At 56.8% G+C, this 19615-nt stretch overlaps 2 protein-coding genes across 4 annotated transcripts; one reads left to right on the forward strand and one right to left on the reverse strand.

The window, feature by feature from the left end:
• The first annotated feature begins 55 nt into the window (after positions 1-55).
• ALKBH4 (alkB homolog 4, lysine demethylase) lies at positions 56-8832 on the forward strand. Of its 2 annotated transcripts, XM_061209648.1 has the most exons (4): positions 80-210; positions 2926-3123; positions 4309-4350; positions 6069-8832. In XM_061209648.1, exons 1-4 carry the CDS (start codon positions 88-90, stop codon positions 6654-6656), a joined length of 951 nt encoding a protein of 316 aa, XP_061065631.1. In that variant the 5' UTR covers positions 80-87; the 3' UTR covers positions 6657-8832. The 2 variants fall into 2 exon arrangements, with proteins under 2 accessions (XP_061065630.1, XP_061065631.1); XM_061209647.1 differs by lacking the exon at positions 4309-4350 and having other exon boundaries at positions 56-210.
• ORAI2 (ORAI calcium release-activated calcium modulator 2) lies at positions 7408-18240 on the reverse strand. 2 transcript variants are annotated; one of them, XM_061209650.1, is made up of 3 exons: positions 18141-18240; positions 14610-14847; positions 7408-10799 (listed from the first exon to the last, which is right to left on the reverse strand). In XM_061209650.1, the coding sequence occupies exons 2-3, from the start codon at positions 14832-14834 to the stop codon at positions 10260-10262; spliced, it is 765 nt and encodes a 254-aa protein (XP_061065633.1). In that variant the 5' UTR covers positions 14835-14847; positions 18141-18240; the 3' UTR covers positions 7408-10259. The 2 variants fall into 2 exon arrangements, with proteins under 2 accessions (XP_061065633.1, XP_061065632.1); XM_061209649.1 differs by having other exon boundaries at positions 14610-14895.
• Between the last annotated feature and the right edge of the window lie 1375 nt (positions 18241-19615).

Raw genomic sequence — 19615 nt, forward strand, 5'->3', positions numbered from 1 at the left:
CGCGGACCTCGTGCCCTGCGCGCGCACTACAACTCCCAGCGGCGCCCGCGGCGCCCGCGCCTGCGCCCTGGCTGCCAGGACGCGGCGATGGCGGCTGCGGCGGTGGCGGCCCCCGAGGTCCTTCGGGAATGCGGCTGCAAGGGTATCCGGACCTGTTTGATCTGCGAGCGGCAGCGTGGAGGTGACCCGACCTGGCAGCACTCCCCGCAGGTGAGGGCTGGGAGAGGGGCCGCGCCCACAGCTCCATTCTTCATCTGGGGAAACTGAGGCCCGGGTTGACCGTGAAGACGGGCTCCGGATCAAACCGTGTCAGCGGCCCTGGCGATGGGGGCGTTGCGGGGTGAGGAGATGAGGGCTTTGAGCAGTGGGCCTGGAGTGGGAAAGGGGCTGGGACGTGGGTGCAGTCTGACCACAGCTCACCTCTGGAACCTGGGGGGAGTCTGACAGCAAAGTAGCCCCCTCCCCCCGTGTCTGGGGCTGGGAGCTTCACGGGCCCGTGGTTAGACGACACGGAGAGAGTAGGGGGTGCTGAAAACCAGGGCAGAGGGCCCCAGAAGGCCTTGGACGGAAACGGGCAAGGAGGAAACTCATTCCAACGAATTAACAAAAAAGGACTCAGAGCCTTTGAGCGGGGCAAGGGCCTTCCAGCTGGGCCAAGGCCTGGGGAAGGTGGATGATGCTTCGGGTGAGGGAAATGAGGCCGGTGGGGCCTGACCACGGAAGGCAGGCGGGACTTGTTCTGAGGGCCATGGCGAGCTCTTGAGGGTTTTAAAGGAAGTTACCTGTGAATTTTAGAAAGATCCTGGGAAGGGGAGGAGTGCATAGGAAGGAAAGGAGGCTGGGAAGCCAGTGAAGAAACTGTCACAGTGTCCGTGATAAAAGCTCAGAAGGTCCTGTGAAAAACAGTGGCGGTTCCTCAGAAAATTAAATGTAGAGCTACCATATGACCCAGCAATCCCACTTCTGGATATGGACCCAAAAGAATTGGAAGCAGGGTCATGAAAAGATATCTGTACACCCATGTTCATAGCAGAGTTACTCACAATAGCTAAAAAGTGGAAGCAACCCAAGTGTCCACGGACAGATAAAAGGAAGAACAAAATGTGGTCCATCCGTACAGTGGAATATTATTCAGTCCTAAAAAAGGAAGAAAGGAAAGTCTGGCATGTGCTACCACACAGATGAACCCTGAGGACGTTATGCTGAGTGAAATAAGCCAGTCAGAAGACATACTGTATGATTCCACTTATGTAAAGCATCCAAAGTAGTCAAATTCACGGAGACAGAAAAGAATGGTGGGTGCCAGCGGCTGGTGGGAAGGGAGGGGGAGAGGTGTTAATGGGTAGATTTAGTTTTGCAAGGTGAGAAAGTTCTGGAGATTGGTTGTACAACAATGTGATATACTTAACACACTGAAATGTGCACTTAAAATGTGGCTGAGGATCAATTTTATGTATAACGTATTTGTGGTTGTATATATTTGACCACAGTTAAAAACTTTCTTAAAAAAGAGTTTTTCAGATCTTGCCAAAGGTCTGAACTGTGCCCATGGCCGTGGGTTTGAAGGCTCAGGGCACCACGGGGGTAGCATCTTCCCAACCTGATGGCTGAGGGACGAGTGAAATGTACGGGATGACTTCTTAACTTTCCGTGTGTCCCATGTGAGGTGCCAGGAGACAGAGACATGGTGGTTCAGGGTTGGGGTGTGGGTGCTGGCGATGCCTGTAGAACATAAAGCGGGAGGACGCAGAATTCACTGGGCAGGGAACACCTCAGACTGCCCTGTAGATCTGACAAAGTCCTGGCCAACCCAACTGGAAGCTCTGGTGCAAAGATGGCCTGGTAGGCAGTCCCACGTTGGGCAGAAATGGCCAGGCCTGTGCTGGGTCACTGGCTGGAGGCCCAGGAGAAGGGTGGCCTCTGCTCAGAACCAGAGGCAGATCCTGAAGGCCCTGCCACAGGAGGTTGTCAGCCTGGCACTCCTCTGGGTGACTGGCAAGTTCTGCTCTGTTTTTTGTGGGTTTTTCCCCCCAAATTTTATGTACGTATGTATGTATGGGGCCGTGCCACTCAGCTTGCGGGATCTCAGTTCCCCGACTAGGGATTGGACCGAGGCCATGATGGTGAAAGCACCTAATCCTAACCACTAGACCACCAGGGAACTCCCAGTTTTGCTCTTTTTTGATGGGAAATTCAGGCAGCTCCAGTGGCTGCCACAGAGTAGGGCAGGCCCCAGAGACACCCACACCGTGGCCGGAAAAGGCTTCTCCCTCTGGCCTCCCAGCATGTGCTGCTCACCTCCTGGGCAGGCCCGCGGCCTCAGCTTTAGGGGAGCAGATTTCTCCAGCTCCTGGTCAGGGCTGGCTGCCTTCACACAGTCCTCCCCTTTAACCCTCACCAGCCTGGGGAGGGCAGACAGTGCCCCACAGCGACGCAGGAACAGTGTGGCCTCGGAGGCTGCGCCCCAGCTGTGCAGCCTCGGGCTAGTTCCTTAACTTTGCTGAGCCTCAGTCACCTCATCTGTAAAATGGAGGACGAAAGAATGGTTCTGCGTACTCTCTTCCCTTTTACAGACGGGAAAGTGAGAAAGGCAGGGGCTGAGGGCCTTTTCCAGGAGGTGGCCCTGGGCAGGGGTCCCGCCTCCCTCTAGACTCCAGCTGCCTCCCAAAGTGCTGCAGGGGAGGGTGCACTGCTGGGTGGGGCTGCTTCTCGGGGCGTGTGTGTGCGGCGTGCGGAAGGGCTCCAGTGGCTCCAGGACCCCTGTCCCGTCTTTTTTTTTTTTTTTTTTTTTTTTTTGCCGCACCAAGTGGCATGCGGGATATTAGTTCTCTGACCAGGGATCGAACCTGGGTCCCCTGCAGTGAAAGCGCTGAATCCTAACCACTGGACTGCCAGGGAATTCCCACCCCTGTCTTCCTTTTGCAGAAAACACACCGGTTCATTTACTACGCCGACGCCGGCTGGGCTGTGGGGGCCGAGGAGTCTGACTTTGAAGGCTGGGCCTTCCCCTTCCCAGGCGTGACGCTGATCGAGGACTTTGTGACCCCGGCGGAAGAAGCTGAGATGGTACGGCTGATGGACCGCGACCCCTGGAAGCTCTCACAGTCCGGGCGGAGGAAGCAGGTGAGCTGCGCCAGAGCGGGCAGTCACGCCCCGGGGCCCTGCCGGGCTCCTGACCCCAGAGCCCCTTTGCTCACCTCCCTCTCAGGGCCTTCCTTTGCAGCCACCTGCCGCCGCTCCCCAGAGCCATTAGGCGACAAGCTCCCCGACCGGGGCGGGGTTGGGGGGGCGGGCAGGGCTGCTGAATGGGGTGCGTTGGGAAGGGGCAGGGCCAGGGGCCTGGGCATGGCCTGCTCACCTTCCCATGAGGCGGGGCTCAAAGGCAGACGGCCACTCAGCTCTCTCTGCCCCAGCTGGCCTAGTGCTGGTGACCCTCACAGAGGGTTTCTCGAAGGCTGCCAGTTGCCCCCCATCCCCCTACGCCCCTGTCCAAAGTTCTCCCCGTCAGTTTCTGATCTCCCCGCCCCTCTTCCCACTGATACTTGGGCCTCCAGATCCTGAACCTTCCCGTTGCCGGGGTTCACAGTTCCCTCCTCCCCTTTTCTGTTCCTCATCCCCAGCGATCCTCGCCCTCTCCAGGACCTGCGAACCAGCCATCGGCCACCTTTCCACATTCCCTCCCGCTCCTGTCATGTGTCCTCACCCATCTGCAGTCCTGTGACCAGTTAGTACAGGCACTTGCCCAGGTGCCCCTCGCCCTTTCTCCTCTCACTTGGGCAGGCTCTTTCCGCTCACCCACGGCCCTGGTCGGGTCCAGCGCCCGCCCCCCCTGCTGGCGGCCGCCCTGGCTCTGGCTCTCCGTCCCGAGCCGGGCCCTTCCCGCTCGGCGGGTCGTTCGCTTTGCTGCCCTCCTTCCAAACCTCTCCTTCCCCTCCTCACTCCCCACTGGTGACCGGGCCTCTCTGAGGGAACAGGTGCATCTACAGACGTTCCCTTCTCGCCTGTGCCCGGCTTCTTCCCGGGCCCCACTCCAGCTGCGCGCTGGATGCTGCCCCTCCTCAGAACTCCTTGTCCCGCATCGCCCCCTTCTCTCCTCAAGGCTGGCTCTTTCCCACCGGCCTCCCAGTAAGCTCTGTCTCTCTCGTCTCTGCAGCAGAACTTCTCAGAAGAGTTCTCCATTCTCTTCAGGTCCTCTCTTCTTGCTCCCACTTAACCCACTCAAAAACTGCCTCCATCGCCCACCTCCTGCCTAAAGGCAGCGGTTAGTTCTTGGGCTCAGTCCTCAGGCCTCTCCTTTTCCTTCTCCAGATACTCCTTACTGATCTCAGCGAGGCCCGGCCCCGCACATCGGTGAGTTTGGGGCTCCCGCACTCGTATCTCCAGCCCTGGCATCCCTAAGCTGAGCCGTGGCTCCATCTCGGCAAATTCCATCTTTCACCTGCTCAGGCCAGAAACCCTGGATCTTTCCACGTTCCTCTCTTTCATTGGTAATTTCTGTCAGCTCTGTATTCCTTCAAAGCATATCCTGAATCTGAGAACACACACCCCCTGCCGCTGCCACCACCTGCCTCTAGCACTTCCTGGGCAGCCCTCGGCCCTCCTCAGTTGGTTTCGGTAGGGAGGAAGTGATCCCACCGACATCTGGTCGGATCGAGTCACTGCTCTGTTACAGGCCCTCCAGGCCTCCCATCTCAACGTAAACGCAGAGGCCTTACCATGCCCCAGAAGGCCCTGCACTGGCCGCCAGCCCGACCTTTGTCTCCACTGCTGCTGTCTGCTGTCCCCACGGCAGTCACCCCCGCCTCCTGGGTTCCTCGGAGTCTCCTGGCCGCGGCCCGCCTGTCCCAGCCTTTCTGCCTGCTGCCGCCGAGGGGTTGGGGTGGCCCGCAGGAGCCGGCTGGCCTGGGCACTGAGCCATGCGGAACAGGGAAGGAGAAAGACTCTACCAGCAGATGGAGCCACCCTCCACTAGACGGGGACCCGAGGGAGCAGGAATGCAGTAGATGCTCCCCTCTCATCCCTCAGGCCACAGATCTGAGGTCTATTCTACAAGGCTCCTCCCTAGGGTTTTTTTGTTTTGTTTTTTAAATAGAAGCCACCTACCATAAAATCCACCCATTGTAAGTGTATATAATTCACTGGTTTGGTTTTCAATGTATCCACAGTGTTGTGCAACCATCGCCACTGTCTAGTTCTGGAACATTCTCATCACCCCAGAGGAGATGCGTGCCCATTACCAGTCACTCTGCATTCCCTCATTCCCCAGCAAGCACTAATCTACTTTCTGTCTCTGTGGATTTTCCTCTTCTGGATGTTCATATAACTAGGATTATGTAATATGTGAGCCTTTGTATCGGGCGTCTTTCACTGAGCATGATGTTCTCAGGGTCCATCACTTCGCAGCCTGTATCAGTGCTGCATTGCTTTTCGTGGCTATTATTCCATTGCATGGATGGACCACTCTTTGTTCATCATTCATCCGTTGGTGGACACTTGGGTTGTTTTTACTTTTTGGCTGTCATGAATAGTGCTGCTGTGACTATTCTAGTACAGACTTCTGCGTGGACGTGTGTTTTCAGTTCTCCTGGGTGTGAGGCTAGGAGTGGAACCGCTGCTGGGCCCTGTGGAGACTCTTCTCCCTTGTGGTCCTGAAGCCCAGTTGTACCCAGTGTTGACCAGATGGGTAACGCTGCCTTGGGCTGGCCTGCCCTGCCTCGCTCGGCTCCTCCTTCCCGACTCCCCAGCACCACGTCCTGGGGACACCACCCGTGCATGGGCCTCTTGTCTCTAGCTCTGCTTCCTGGGGTACCTGGGCTGAGACATCCCCCCGATGCTTCACGTGCCCCTCCCCTGCTTTGTTTTTCTCCTCGGCACTTACCGCCATCTGATGTTTGCTGTTTATATTTATCTCCTTGGTGTCGGCCTCCTCCTGCCAGAATGTCAGCTCCGTGAAGTCTGAAATCTTTGCTGGTCTTGGTCACTGTGATTGGATTCTTCAGCCCTGGCGTGTGATGCCATTTCTGTAAACTCAGACAATTTCCCACTTGCTTTTTGTCCTCATCCTTCAGGACTACGGCCCCAAAGTCAACTTTCGGAAACAGAAGCTGAAGACCGCCGGCTTCCGGGGCCTCCCCAGCTTCAGCCGGGAGGTGGTGCGGAGAATGGGCCTCTACCCCGTCCTGGAGGACTTCCGGCCCGTGGAGCAGTGTAACCTGGACTACTGCCCGGAGCGGGGCTCGGCCATCGAGCCGCACCTGGACGACACCTGGCTGTGGGGGGAGCGGCTGGTGAGCCTCAACCTGCTGGCCCCCACCGTGCTGTCCATGTCCCGGGAGGCACCCGGCAGCCTGCTGCTCTGCCTGGCGCCGTCCGGCCTCCCACAGGCCCCGGCGGAAGGCGCGCCGGCCCCCGGCAGGTCTGTCCCGTGCCGGGAGGTGGAGGTGGCGGTGCCCTTGCCCCGCCGCGCTCTGCTGGTGCTCACGCGAGCCGCGCGGCACCAGTGGAAGCACGCCATCCACCGCAGGCACATCGGGGCCCGCCGCGTGAGCGCCACCTTCAGGGAGCTGTCTGCCGAGTTTGGCCCCGGCGGGAAGCAGCAGGAACTGGGGCAGGAGCTCCTGCAAACCTCGCTCTCCTTTCAGGGGAGACCCACGTGAGCCGCCTGCCCGGGGACGGGAGCTGGCGCTGGGCCTGGCCGGGGGTGCTGGCTCCACAGTGGACCATTAGCCGGCACTGAAGGGGGCGCCCAGCCCGAGGGTCTTTCTCAGGTCTCAAGAGGAGACCGCTTGACACCCTGGTGCCCGGCAGCACGAGCCCTGTCCGTGAGCTGGCTCGATGGGAAGGGGCCTCAAGTCGGTCCCCTTTGACCTGCGCCGTGGCCACTTGCCTGGGTTGTTTAATTTGTCACAGCTTGAGGGCAGTGGCATACTTTGAGCTTAAAAATCGTTGGTAGCACTTCAGGTCATTTTCTCCTTTATCTGTCTCTCTTAACAAGGTTGCCCGATGTCCCAGCCTGCAGGCCCTTCATTTGTTTATTTATTATTTATTATTTTATTTATTTATTTTTGGCCGTGCCACGCAGCTTGCAGGATCTTAGTTCCCTGACTAAGGGATTGAACCCAGGCTCACGGCAGTGGAAGCGCTGAGTCCTAACCACTGGACCGCCAGGGAACTCCCAGGCCCCTCATTTAGGGAGCGTGTTGGATTGGAGAACAGGATGGGTAGAAGATGTGAGGTTATTACTGTTTCAGACTTCAGAGCTGCTGACAGCTTCTGATTTGCACTCTGCCCGGGTCATGCTTGACCCCATGGGGTGTGGGATACGCAACACTGGTGACCAGCGGTTGGCAGGGAGGGGCTTCCAAGCATCACCTCTCTCCACGGCGTTCCACCAAGAGCAGAGAGAAATTCATAACTTAAGTACTTATTTATTCAGTTCAGTCCAGGGCAACTGTTTTAAAAATCCATACACAGGACAGGGCGTGTGCACACCGCATGTGGTCTCCACAGCGTCATGCATAATGAATTAATCGGCACAAGACAGGTGAGTGCAGATGAGCCTCGATCCGTTCAGGCTTAGGCAATTTTATCCTCAACAGACCTTCCTAGAAGACACTGAAATACATTCTGCCCTGGCAGTTTGTCTAAAATAGAAACGCTTGAGTTTTGAAACTTCTGGTCAGGTACTAAACGGAGACCGTGTTCCACTTTGGAAAGGGCCTCAGCGTATCTGCGGGCACTTGTTTTTATGAGCACCAGGAAGGCTCTGCTCAGAGGAAAACAGGGCAAGCCCACGCTGGCTCCGGGGCGGCCTGTGGTGCCTCTCACTCACCACAGAAAGGTCACTGCACTTGGAACCCCCTTCACAGTCAGGTTAAGCCTCCAGAAACCAAATTTCTAGCCTGCAATTTGCTTCCCTCCCCTCCCCAGACTGCCCTGCGGCAGCTCCAAATGGCAGCTTATTCTCCAGTCCTGAGGGTGCCCCCCTGATCATCAGTCCCCAGGCCCACAGTCATCTCTGTTCTCACAGAAATTCAGTTTGCCCCGTGCCTCTGGGAACTAGAAAGGCTGGAGCTGGGAGAGCTCGCTGGAAGAAAGAACAAGAAATTACAAGAACATTATTCTCCTAATCCGTGTCGAAAACGTGATTATGTGGCATCTTTCCTACCCATGTGGCACTGTCACTGGGCACCTAGTGCCCAGATGTGGGCCCGGATGTGGCCAGGCTAGAAAAACTCTGCCCATGGGCCAGGTGTAACAGCTGGCCCCTGGCTGACACCCAGAGTGTGCTCGCCACAGTCTGGGGAGCTCGGCACTCCGTGGGTCTGGCACACTGGGCAGGGGCACCAGATAGCCCAGGAAGGTGGCCGAAGTGAGCCCAACAAGGCCCCTCTCAAAAGGCTGAGGCCAGAGGAAGGGGCTGCCGCCCCCCCCCCAGCAGTGGGGAGGAGCCAGCCTGTCTAGTCCCTGCCAGGACACAAAGTGGCCATCTTGCAGTGATGCTGACATTCTTTTGCAAAGCAAACACATTACACCAGACGAGCCTTTTCAGCAAGGCTCTGGGAGAGGAGACATGCGCTAGGGAGCAAGCAAGTCACGACAGATGTCTGCAGAGGATGCGAGGGACACTCCCTTTGGAAAGCGCCAGGGCTCTCCGGCCCAGCAAGACACGTTGTCCAGGCTCCCTGTAAATGCCATGACTTGCACTGGTGATTCTCAGCATTCAGAGTTACGTGTTAAGGTTTAGGTTCTCAACAGGATGTCACAGCCCCAGAAACCTCAACCAGGCCTGCCCGCACTTCTTGGTACAGGCAACCCAGACCCCACAGAGATAGCAGGCTGTGGACAGAAATGCCGTCAGAGCATGAAGTCCAGTGACTGTGAAACCAAAGAAAAGGCACCACTCTCCGGTGGCTGCTGGCCAGTGTGGTAAATGTGGTTCTTAAAAGCGGCCCAGGGCGCAGCAGGCTCACACATAAGCTGAGCTGTAGCATGTATGTGTTCGGTCCAAGAACATGGGCTCTGTTCTACCAGACGCCCGTCTCAAAAACACCAGAACCTGTGCTGCGCATGGCTGCATAGAAGTGTGAGCTGGGCCTGTGCTTGCAGCCCAAGAGGCCCAGGAGAGAAGCACTACACAGGGTCTCACCTTCCCTGCCGTCATTATAAGCAGGACCCACGTTTGGCCAGGGCCGGCCCCTGATGCTACCGCCCACAGACCAGGCCCGGCCACGGCCTTGTCTAGACAGGAAGTCCCCCCGCTGCCCCCTCCCGCTGCCGGGGACCACAGGCAGCAGGGAGGTGGGCGGGCTCGGATGCCTGGGCGAGAGTGCCCCTGCCTTCTGCAGCCACAGCCCGGAGGGTCAGCTGGCGGCTCAGGGGACAGTCTGTGGCCGAGAGACGGAGGCCTCTGGACTTTGGGCCCTTTCCCCAGCCTGGTGGCCTCGCTGGGTCAATGTGGCCAGGGATCCAGCTGGCAGGGAAGAGAGAATCTGAGCCCAGTGTGCCTCAGAGCACCCCTCAGTTAACAGCCACCTCCAGTGGGTGCCCACAGACCGGCCTCCGCCCTTGGACGGCTCCCCCAGGGCCTGACAAGTCTGACGCCTGCTGAGCGCCCACCACACCTGCTGGGCCATGTGCCCTGGGCTCCTGCCTGCCTTCCCCACCCCCACGAGCCAGCCCGCCCAGCTCCCTCCAGGGCAGGGAGGGAAGCACCAGGCCAAGCTGTAAGCCTGTGCCCCGTCTAATCGTAGCAGGGTGGTACCATCAGTCGTGCCACCCGGCTGCCACCAGCCCAGCTCAGGAGTCACGGGGCAATCCCTTCCCTGAACTCGTGGTGCTGCCCTGACTCTCCAGGCCACTGCCAGGCTCCCGGCCCCCGCTGGCGGCTCGTTCCAGGTCTCCGAGGTGACCCGTGACCACCTGGTGCTACTCGGAGCCCGGCCTCCAGCCTCAGGAAGTGCCCAGGGCCAAGGACTCGTCCTTTCTTTGCCCTGAGCTCTTAGCATCAGTCTCCCGTTTAATTGAAGATTTCCATCTTCTGAAGGAAAACGATCCAGGTCTTACAGCATGAAGACAGGAGTAGAACTTTGGTCTTGAACGGCCTGGCAGTGTGTCGGCAGCCTCGTTGGCAATTTGCATTTCTGAAATTCCCCATACCGCAAGCGAGTTCTGTTCTCTCCCGACGCAAGGCGTGGACGCTGAGCTGACACGGATGCGGCCGCGGACACGGCATCGGCCCCGCCCAGGAGCGCGCGCGCTCACACCACCTGCAGGCTGCGCTCGTGCCCGTCCAGCTGCACTTTGAGCTTGTGCAGCTCCTCGATCTCGCGATTGTGCCGCTCGGTTTTGTGGCGCACCAGCGAGCGGTAGAAGTGGATGGTGAAGACCACGAAGATGAGGCCCACAGGCACCATGATGATGGTGGACACCAGGGCGGCCTGCCAGCCCGTGTGGCCCCCGGGGCCAGGTGGGGGGCCGGGCTGGTGGCGCGCGTCCACGGGCAGGAACTTGATCCAGCAGAGCAGTACCACCTCGGCCAGGAAGAGCAGGATGCCCAGCACGGTGGAGAAGCCCCAGGCCAGCTCGATGTAGGGGTGCATGCGCTCGTGCGGAGACTCGCTGATGGAGTTGAGGTTGTGGATGTTGCTCACCGCCTCCACGTTGGGCAGGATGCACGTGCTGATGAGCAGCGCGAACAGGTGCACGGCCACCAGCACCGTGGTGCACGCGCTGAAGGCGATGAGCAGCGGCCGCGGGTACTGGTACTGAGTCTCCAGCTGTACCTCCACCATGGCCACCTGCAAGGCAGAGGGCGCGCTGGGTCGGGGCGCCCACAGAGCAGAGGGCACCCTCCTCGCTGATCAAATATTTTGAACTTTACTCTTTTTTTTTTTTTCTGATTAGCTAAAGAAGATCTCACTAAGGGAAAATCTAAAAAGTACAGAAGAGGCCAGAGAAGCACTGGGCGGGGCGGTGATCGCACCCTGGATGCCAAGAACGTAGGTATATTGGGGTGCCGGGCTCCGGCCCAGGGCAGAGGCCACACTTCCCTGGGAACATGCGACTTTGCTGTTGATATCAGAGCCAGGCTGCAGTGGAGCTTAGCTGCAAAACAATTGATGTTTTTCAAAAAAACAAACCTGACCTTTCAAGAGGTAAAAAGAAGTAATGATGGAGGCTCCTGATGGTCCCTAGAGTCAGAGCTGTACACTGGACGGCCTCACACAAGCCACAGGGTGCCTCTCTCAGCTGAGACCAAAAGCGGGAGGGAGCAGCCACCTCTCCAAAGGCCGGGAATGGTCATATAAGTGAAAACAACGGTGAGGAGGGGAAGCTGGGAAGGGGGCTGGGCTGGGAAAACAGCTGAATCAGCAGCAGCAGTCAACAGGAGCAGGAGGCCAACAGGTAATATCTAAAAAGGGTAAGTCAAGAAGCAGCAATTCCCAAATGTCATTAGAAACGTGGAGGCGGAGGGGCTGCAGGAGGCTGCCTCCAGGGGTGGGAATGCGGGGCTGCTGGGGTGTGTTACAAGCCATTTGCAGTACTTAATTTTAAACTGCACATGTGCTAACTTTGAAAAAATAAAAACGACTTTTAAATGAAAGGGAATAAAAGGCTCACAGAAGGACCAGAAGCCCCAGCTTATCTCTGTAGCAGTGAGTGTCTATTTAGGCTGGGACCTGCTCACCACAAGCCCTAAGGGGCTTTCAAAGTCCAGAATGGGCGCCAGGCTCCTGCCACGCTTCCCCAGGTCACACCCAGTCCACTCCCCTGCAGCCCACATCCCACCCCAGCTCTGTGGGCCAACCCCAGTGGAGGGTTTAGTCCAGGCTCACCAAGGGCCTTCTCCCAGGCACCCAAAGGTAAGAAACCACACCCGTCAAGGAAGGGGGAGCAGGGAGGCAGAGAGAAGCCAGAAGGCTTTTCCACTCACGCTGTTTGTCTCCTAGAGCTGAGCCATCCCTTTTTTGTTGTTGTTGGTTTGGTTTGTTTTGGGCCGTGCTGCACGGCTTGCGGGATCTTAGTTCCCCGACCAGGGATTGAACCCCGGGGCCACAGCAGCGAAAGCGCCAAGTCCCAACCACTGACCATTGGACCGCCAGGGAACTCCCAGAGCCATCCCTGTTTTAAAAAATTTACAAGAAAGATTTCATAACTTCTAGCAACTACTGCCTCTTAGTGAGAACCTCATCCTCTCACTCCGTCTTCAGTGAAGATGGAACATTTGGTAGGTAAAAAGAAGATATGCCAGTCCTAGTGGACCACAGCTGAACAGAAACTCAGCAGTGATTATTGCTCCAAAGAGACAGTAGCCACACTACTGAGAGGAGGGGTGGTCCTTTCTCAGTGCCCTTTTAGCCTGGGTAGGCTCTTGTGACCACAAAGGATATGGCCCAACAAAAAAGGATGTCGTAAACTTCAGAGGGTGCAGAGATGAGAAACAAAGATGATTCAAAGGCCTATGAGGAAAGCAGTTTTGTTCCACCTCAAGAGGAGAAAAGGCCAAAGACCATTTTTCAGTGTATTTATGCAAAAATTTTTATGAAGCGGTCCTGGATCACTGGTTCTCTGTGTTAGGGGCAGGATAAACACGAAGAAATAAGCTTAAGGTCAGGCATAAGCACTTGCTGGAAAAAGGAACAGCTTTGCAATTCTAATTAGGGAATACATAATATGGAGAGGAAACTCTACCTACAGAACGGCCTGTTCATTTTTCCATGTCCCTGCCCTTATTCAGCTATGGTTTCCACAGTGGAAATGTTGATACTAGCTGACGATCTGTATTCATCAGTTCTTTCTCCTGGGCTGCTCTGCAGTCTGAATAATTATCTGATTTACTGGGGTCTGTGTGGCTTCTGAAATGTATCCCCAGCGGCTTAAGGAAGCACTTGCTACAGAGGAGATACTCCATAAATGCTGAAGAAATGAATTATTATAATAATTAATTATTATTGAATGAATAATACTATTGAATGAATAATAATGAATTATTATTATTATTCAATGGTCACTGTCCTCATTCTAAGGCCACTTCACACCCCTGAAGGCTGCCATTAAGTCTCAAACTACTCCTCCAGAATTCACTCTTTGCTTTACAGCTTTATTCACAGGGCTTGTTTTCAAATTTTAATGAGGGGTTTTGAAGCCTTCAAACTTGGGTGAGCATTTTGTTGGAAAAACAGCGACCCTTCCCTAAATTTGGAAGTCCAAATGTTTGGAAGACCGGGGTCTCAAGGGACAGCTGCAGACGGGAAGTGATTTCCGAGACCCAGGCCCCGCACAGAAAGGAAACCGTCCTACTTCATTATATCATGCAGTACTTCTTAGTTAGTTTTCCAAAGTTAAAAAATATATAATAATAAATACAGGCCAGAAAAATTTAATGCAGTACATGCATAGTATTACTATGCATTATACCCTACTGTGAGGGTAGAAAACAAGATCTAATTTTAATAGTGACGTCTAAACTTCTCTTGCTATTTCTTAAAGTTAAGCTTGAGAAAATATTCCTCTTTTAATGTGATGGAAGAAAATCATTTTGAGCCAAAGTTATGTCCCATATGATTGTACACTTTTGTAATTATGTTTTAAACAATAAAATGCAAGACCTAAATAAGCCTTTGCTTTGAACTACAGACCTAAACTCAAACTAACTGCCCTCTAAATCTGGTGACCTCTGCCCTGCCCTGTATGAAGTCACGCCCCGACTACACGAGGTCTCATTTTTCCACGGGTGACCAGTGCCGATGACGGGCAGGCCCTTGTCATGCGAGTGGCCGCACTGGCTCGCTCGGACAGCTTTTTATTTTCTGCGTATCCATTTGACAGCTGAGGCTCTGGGATATGCAAAAACAATTGTTTTTACATTAAACAAAAAATGGCTTCCAGCCCAATAGGACCTCTGAGCAGACAACAGGGAAAGAAAAGGAGGGGCGGCCGCAGTTCTCGCTGGGAATCCGGAATCCTGACATCCCCACTCTCTGGGACAATCCCCTGAAGGGATGAAGGTCTGCAGGCTTTGAAGTCAACAGGGGATGTGGCCCTTTTTCAGGGCCCTCGGTTTTTCCCCAGACAGACTCTTGTCCTGGGGGATGACTCAGAAGGAAAGCACAGCCGGGCAGCCTGGTGTCAGGCCAGAGGCTCTGCTTCGTCACCCCAGAGACCACATTCAGGGAGCATCCGCGTCCCCAGCTGGGCTAAATTGAGCAAACGCAACCCATGCCCCAGTTTCTGCTCAAATTCCCAAACTCTGGGTGGTGCCTGAGATGTGCAGATGTGGGGACTTTTCCCCAGGAAACCGTGTACCCTGAAGCTATTTTAATTACCCCACTAACTTCCTTGCCAAGGAAATACTGTATGTGAATGTGAGAGTGGGCTTTCTGAGGGCTCTGGGGCTTGGGGACTCCCCTGGATGCCCCAGGCCACCCCTCCAGTTGCCAGAGCAGTCCCCTTGGAGGAGGTGGGACCTGGGCGGAGACTTACTAATGGTCCATCCTGGCTGTCAGCAGGGCCCGGAGGGAGTGCTTTGCTCCCCGAAGCATCACAGGATTTCAATTAGCAAAAGCCCACTTCACAGGCTGTGTTTCTCACCATGTGTTTCCACTCACCATGGCAAAGCCCGAGAGGAGGGCGGACGTCCGGCTGGAGGCCTTCAGCTTGGCCCTGCTCAGGTAGAGCTTCCTCCAGGAGAGGGCCTGCACAGAGTGGTGGTTGGAGGTGACCAGTTCCAGGTAGCTGCGGCGGACCCAGTCCCGGTAATCCATGCCCTTGTGGCCGGGCTCCGAGCAGGCGGGAGTAGAGGGGTCCACAGGTACGTTGAGCTCGGCGCTCATGGTGGGAGCCAGGCTGCGGGCAGCAGAGACACACTCAGGCATACCAGAGGGTTCCCGGGGCCTGGAAAAGCCACAATCCAAGTCCCTTTAACCTTCCCTGGGGGCCCACTGTATACACCCTGTGCCAGGGCCGTGGGATCCAGGGGTGCACGAGTATGAGGCCCTGGCCTCTGAGGCAGTCCTCACACGGGAATGTGGGGACCACCTGCAGGAAAGGAGGGGCAGGGGTGCATCTCCAGGAACCATCGCAGCATCCAGTGTTCCTCCACAAAGCAGGAATCTGGCCTCCCATCCCGAGCTCAGAAAGGTTCCAACTGTGTGTGGTTCTTGGGTGAATGGAATTCCAAGGTTGGCCAAAAGCACCTAAGGACTCCTCTGAGGTGCACCTATCTTCAGGGAGTAGGGAGCTGTAGCATTTAGGAAGCTTTTAGGACCTAAACTTCTGGATTTGACCCTGCCATGTGAGCGTGACACCTGACCTTTCCAACCTGCTCATCTTCACCTAGGGACATCCCCACCCTGCTGGGCTCTTAGACAAGAGAGTGGAACCAAAACTGCTTTCCAACGGCCAGGTGCCAACAACGAAATCAACATTTCCAAGCAGCCGCTAATTTCTCAAATCCAACTTAGATTTTAATCAGCACGGTTCACCCTGAAAATACCTGGTTTGTATAACTAAGGCCACATCCAGGCTGCAATGGAAACCTTTAGCAAAATGAAAAACTGAATTGGCCAATTGACGTGAGCATGGTTTTCTGTGGGGGTTTTTTGTTTTTGTTCCGAGAAATGGAGGCTGGAGACCCCTCGAGTATCCCAGTAGACATCTGGTTTGACAATAACACACGATGAAGATCAGAAGGGCTGATCTGTCGAGATTTGTGAATTTAAACCCAAATCTCCACTAATCCAAATAGGGGATTGGCGGTCTTGCGTGGCCCAAGGGGCCGGCCCATGCAGCAGCCCGCGGGATCAGCTCGAATTAATCTGCAGGGCAGGCTTCAAGGGCACAGGCACCTCACAGCTCACTTGGCATCAGATATTAACTTGTACCTTCAGGCCCGCATAGGCCCCGTGAAAAGCCTTCTTAAGGCTACTACAAAACAGATCAGTGTTCCCAGGTTCCAGGGAGCCTGGCTGGGGGTGGGTGGGCGGAGTAGGGGGTGTTCACCAGGGTCAGCGGCTGAAGAAATGCCCCACACTTGATCTGTCCATGCCAATCCCTAAAAGGATTCTCTGGGAAGGTCCTAGAGGCAGGGAAGGCCTCTCTCTTTTGGGGTGCCTTCCTCTTTGTCTTCCGCCAGTCTGTGGAGGCTCGGTTTTTACCGGCCAATAGGGCCCCGGGAAACAGTTCTGTGCTCATCTATTTCTGCCTGCGATGCCAATTACTAGGTCATTTACAGGAGGGCCGACTTGGGAACCTTGGTCACCCCCACCCCCCCACCCCGTCCACATCTGCAGCCAGCAGCACTGCTTGCAAGCACTTCAGTCACAGGAATGTCCCTTCCCTTGGGGAGAATTCAGAGAAATGTTGTTCACTAACCAATCCATTGGCTGGCTCCAAGTAATTTAGAATGGCATCATTTGGAAATACATTTTTTTCTCTTTTTCTCCCCCTACGTATCAGAAGTGAGCCCACAGGTATGATGAAGACACTGTCCAGTGTGTGGTGGGGTGAAAGGCACAAGCTTTGCCCCCTCAGAGGATCCATCTCTCCATCCTGCATCCAATAAATGCTTCCTGAGCCCGAAGGTAAGAATGCATTTGGTACTTAAGGATCAAAGATGAAAGGTGAGGATGTCCAGTGGGGGAGTGAGATAAGGGTGGGGGGATTCTCATCCAGTGAGTTAAATGCTGCTTTAGTGGAGGGGGTGTGAGGGCTGAGGGAGTGCAGGAGGGGCTGGCTGCCTCTACTCTTGACCCGGGAGAGGGGCCCTGCTAGGGAGCCAGGAGAGGGACAAGGACATAGGTAGTGAAGGTAGCATTGGCAAAGAGGGACCCTCCCTCAAAGACAAGATGCTGCCCACATGGGAGCTTCTGAGAGGCAGGGTAGGAAAGCTAGCTGCAGAGGGGGTCAGGGAAACGGGGGTGGAAGGCAGGATGCAGGGAGTACATGGAGCCTGGAAAGCATGACTGTGCTGAACTTGCTCTGGAGGTGCCCGGATGCAGGGGCTTGGAAGGAGCTGGTGAGGGAACAATTCAGGCTCAGTCTGGTCTGTGTGCTCAAACGCTTGGCCGACTGGGAGGGGCAGGAGGGCCTGGTGGCCTCCAAAGGGATGTATGGGGTGAAGAAGAGGGAAGCACAGGGACCATCAATGAACGAGAGCTGAGCTCAAATTGGAAAGTGGAGAGCTTCATGGGCAGTGAGGTCTGACGGTGGTCTCTGGGCCATGGTGGCCTCTGGGCAATAGCCAGGCCAGCCTCAGCCCTGCAGATATCCTTCGAGTGGCAGGGTTTGGGAAGGAAGGGCTGTCTGTCTGCTTGGAGCCTGGGTCTTGAGGCAGGCCTGTGGGTCCTGAAGACAGAGAAGCCACTTCCTGCAGAGGGAGCAGCCCAGACTGGATTCAGATCCATCCTCACCCTTCCAGCCCCAGCGTCCTACCCTGGGCCAGGCCTCCTCCCCCTGCCTCCCCCACTCCAGGGGCAGAGCGTGGTCCTCACACTCCAGGGCTGGGTTCAGGCAGTGGGTGGGGTGGGTCAAGATGGAGCCCTGCCTTTCTGTCAGGTGGCAGAGGCTCCAAAGGATGCTCTCCTGGCTGAACCTTGTGTGTTTTTTGGTTTTGTTTTCATATAAGGCGCAGTCAGAGAAAAGAGGTCTTGTAGCATAACAGTGATGCTCTCTCTAAAGATTAGCTATTCTCCTTGGCAGGGCTGTTGGAAACATTTCCGGGCGGTAGGTTTTGGGGTTTGCCTGCCTTAACTTCCTTTAAACATCTGGGGCACGAGCAATGGCGAGTGCCACGCAGAAACGCCTGTTTCTGACTCTCTTTTTGTCACACCCGTGCAGGGCGGGGGCCCAGCCCCTCCTGCTCCCCTGGGTCTCCTAGAGGAGTCCACCTGCATCCCTGTCCCTTCCCCTCAGGAAGCCCCAGCAGCCGCAGGACCCGCATTCGGCCCGCACCCGCGACCTGAGTCCTCTCGGCGCCGCACCCTGCCCGGGGAGCCCGCGGGGTTGGGGTCACCTGGCCGCCTCCCAACCCCGCAGACGTCGCGTCCCAGGCCTGCCCAGGAGGAAGCCGGTCCCCTCCCCCGTCGAGTCTCCTGGTGCAATTCCAGTCCCCCGCCAGACCCCCCGCGGCGAGCACTCACCGAGCTGCTCTGCCCGCCCGGCCCGGCTCCGGCTCGGGCTCGCGGCAGGCGGCGCTGGCGTGGCCGTGTGGCCCTGTGGCCCAATGGCCCTGTGGCCCGGCCGGGGCGCAGAGCGCGGCCCCCACCCTCCTTCCGCCCGTCCCTCGGGGTCCCCCGGCCCCGCCCCCGCCAGCTGCCCCGCCCCCGCCGGCCCGCCGCAGCCGCTGCCCGGGCAACGGTGCGCCGCCGTCACGTGACCGGCCCGCGGGGGCGCTGTGGGCCACGTGACACTGTGGGCCGGCAGGGGCGGGGCTCGAGGCCCCCCCGGGGGGTCCCGGGGGTCCCAGTTGTGTGGATGCTGCTCCCGCCAGGGCGCCAAAAACCCGCGAAAGGTTGCTCATGTCTCCTACTCCCTGGGCGCGCCGCGGGTAGCAGTGAGCAGGGATCCGCGCCGCGGCGGTGAGCAGAGCCGGAAGCCTGGGCATCCCTCGCTCTCCCGCCCCGCCGGCCGCACGAGCGCCCTGGGCCCTGGCGACAGAACGGGGAGGCTGCGCTTTCTCTGCCCCCTGGGTCTGGCCAGCAAGTCCAGGTCAGGGTGAGCCCTGCTTGGCCCGAGGTGTGGGGGTCTGAGCGCCGAGTGGGAGCACGGGGTTCCAGGGTGAGCCCCGGAGAACGCCCGGGACCGGTCACTGGCCCTGTGGTGGGGTGGGATCCCGTTATCAGACTGCAGGGTGTGTGTGGGGGGCGGTGGGGGGCGTGGGGAGAAATGGTGTAAGGGAGGCTCTGTTCGGGGAGATGTTGGCGGCCACGCCCGAGTTTGCCTGGCGGACGGCGGCACCAGGCAGAGCGCGCCCCGGAGCGGGTCGTCCAGACTGCACCCTCACCCAAAGGCCCAGCGAGACCTGCCGGGTCCTAACCCGGGTGCAGCATGCTTGGCGCGCCGAGAGCTGTTCTCAGTGGGCAGAGCGCTGGGGGAGAAAGTGTTTCTGCGGTGCCTCTGGCTCCTTCCGTCCGAGACCCCGGGAATGGTGAACTCTCCGGTTTTACAACCGAGACCCTCAAACAGGAACGGTCTTTTCGGGAAGTACACGTGAATAATTCACTAAGAGGAGAGATGGGTTCCTATCAACCCACCGTGCCACACGGGCCCTCAGAGTACTTCCTGCGTGCCCTACATAGGATTTTTCCATCTGTCACAACATTGGACCGTGACACATTTATCCAAACGAAAGAAAAAAGAGAGAGAAAAATTCCACCCGTGGCAACCAGTCCAAGTTTTCTGACAATTGAAAGAGTAAACGTTAGCAGATGCCAGGCCAAATCCATTTATACTGCAAGACGCATTTTAGGGGCCATTGCTGAGAGCCAGGATGATACCTTTTAATCCAGGAGGACACTTAAGGAGCAGACTAAGCCAGTTTCCCCCTGGTTACCGCCCTAACAAAGGGCGGAGGAAAATCCCAGGGTCTGATTACCGCCCCGCTCCCACGGCTACA

The sequence above is a fragment of the Eubalaena glacialis genome, chromosome 13 (assembly GCF_028564815.1).
Source record: "Eubalaena glacialis isolate mEubGla1 chromosome 13, mEubGla1.1.hap2.+ XY, whole genome shotgun sequence".
NCBI lineage: Eukaryota > Metazoa > Chordata > Mammalia > Artiodactyla > Balaenidae > Eubalaena > Eubalaena glacialis.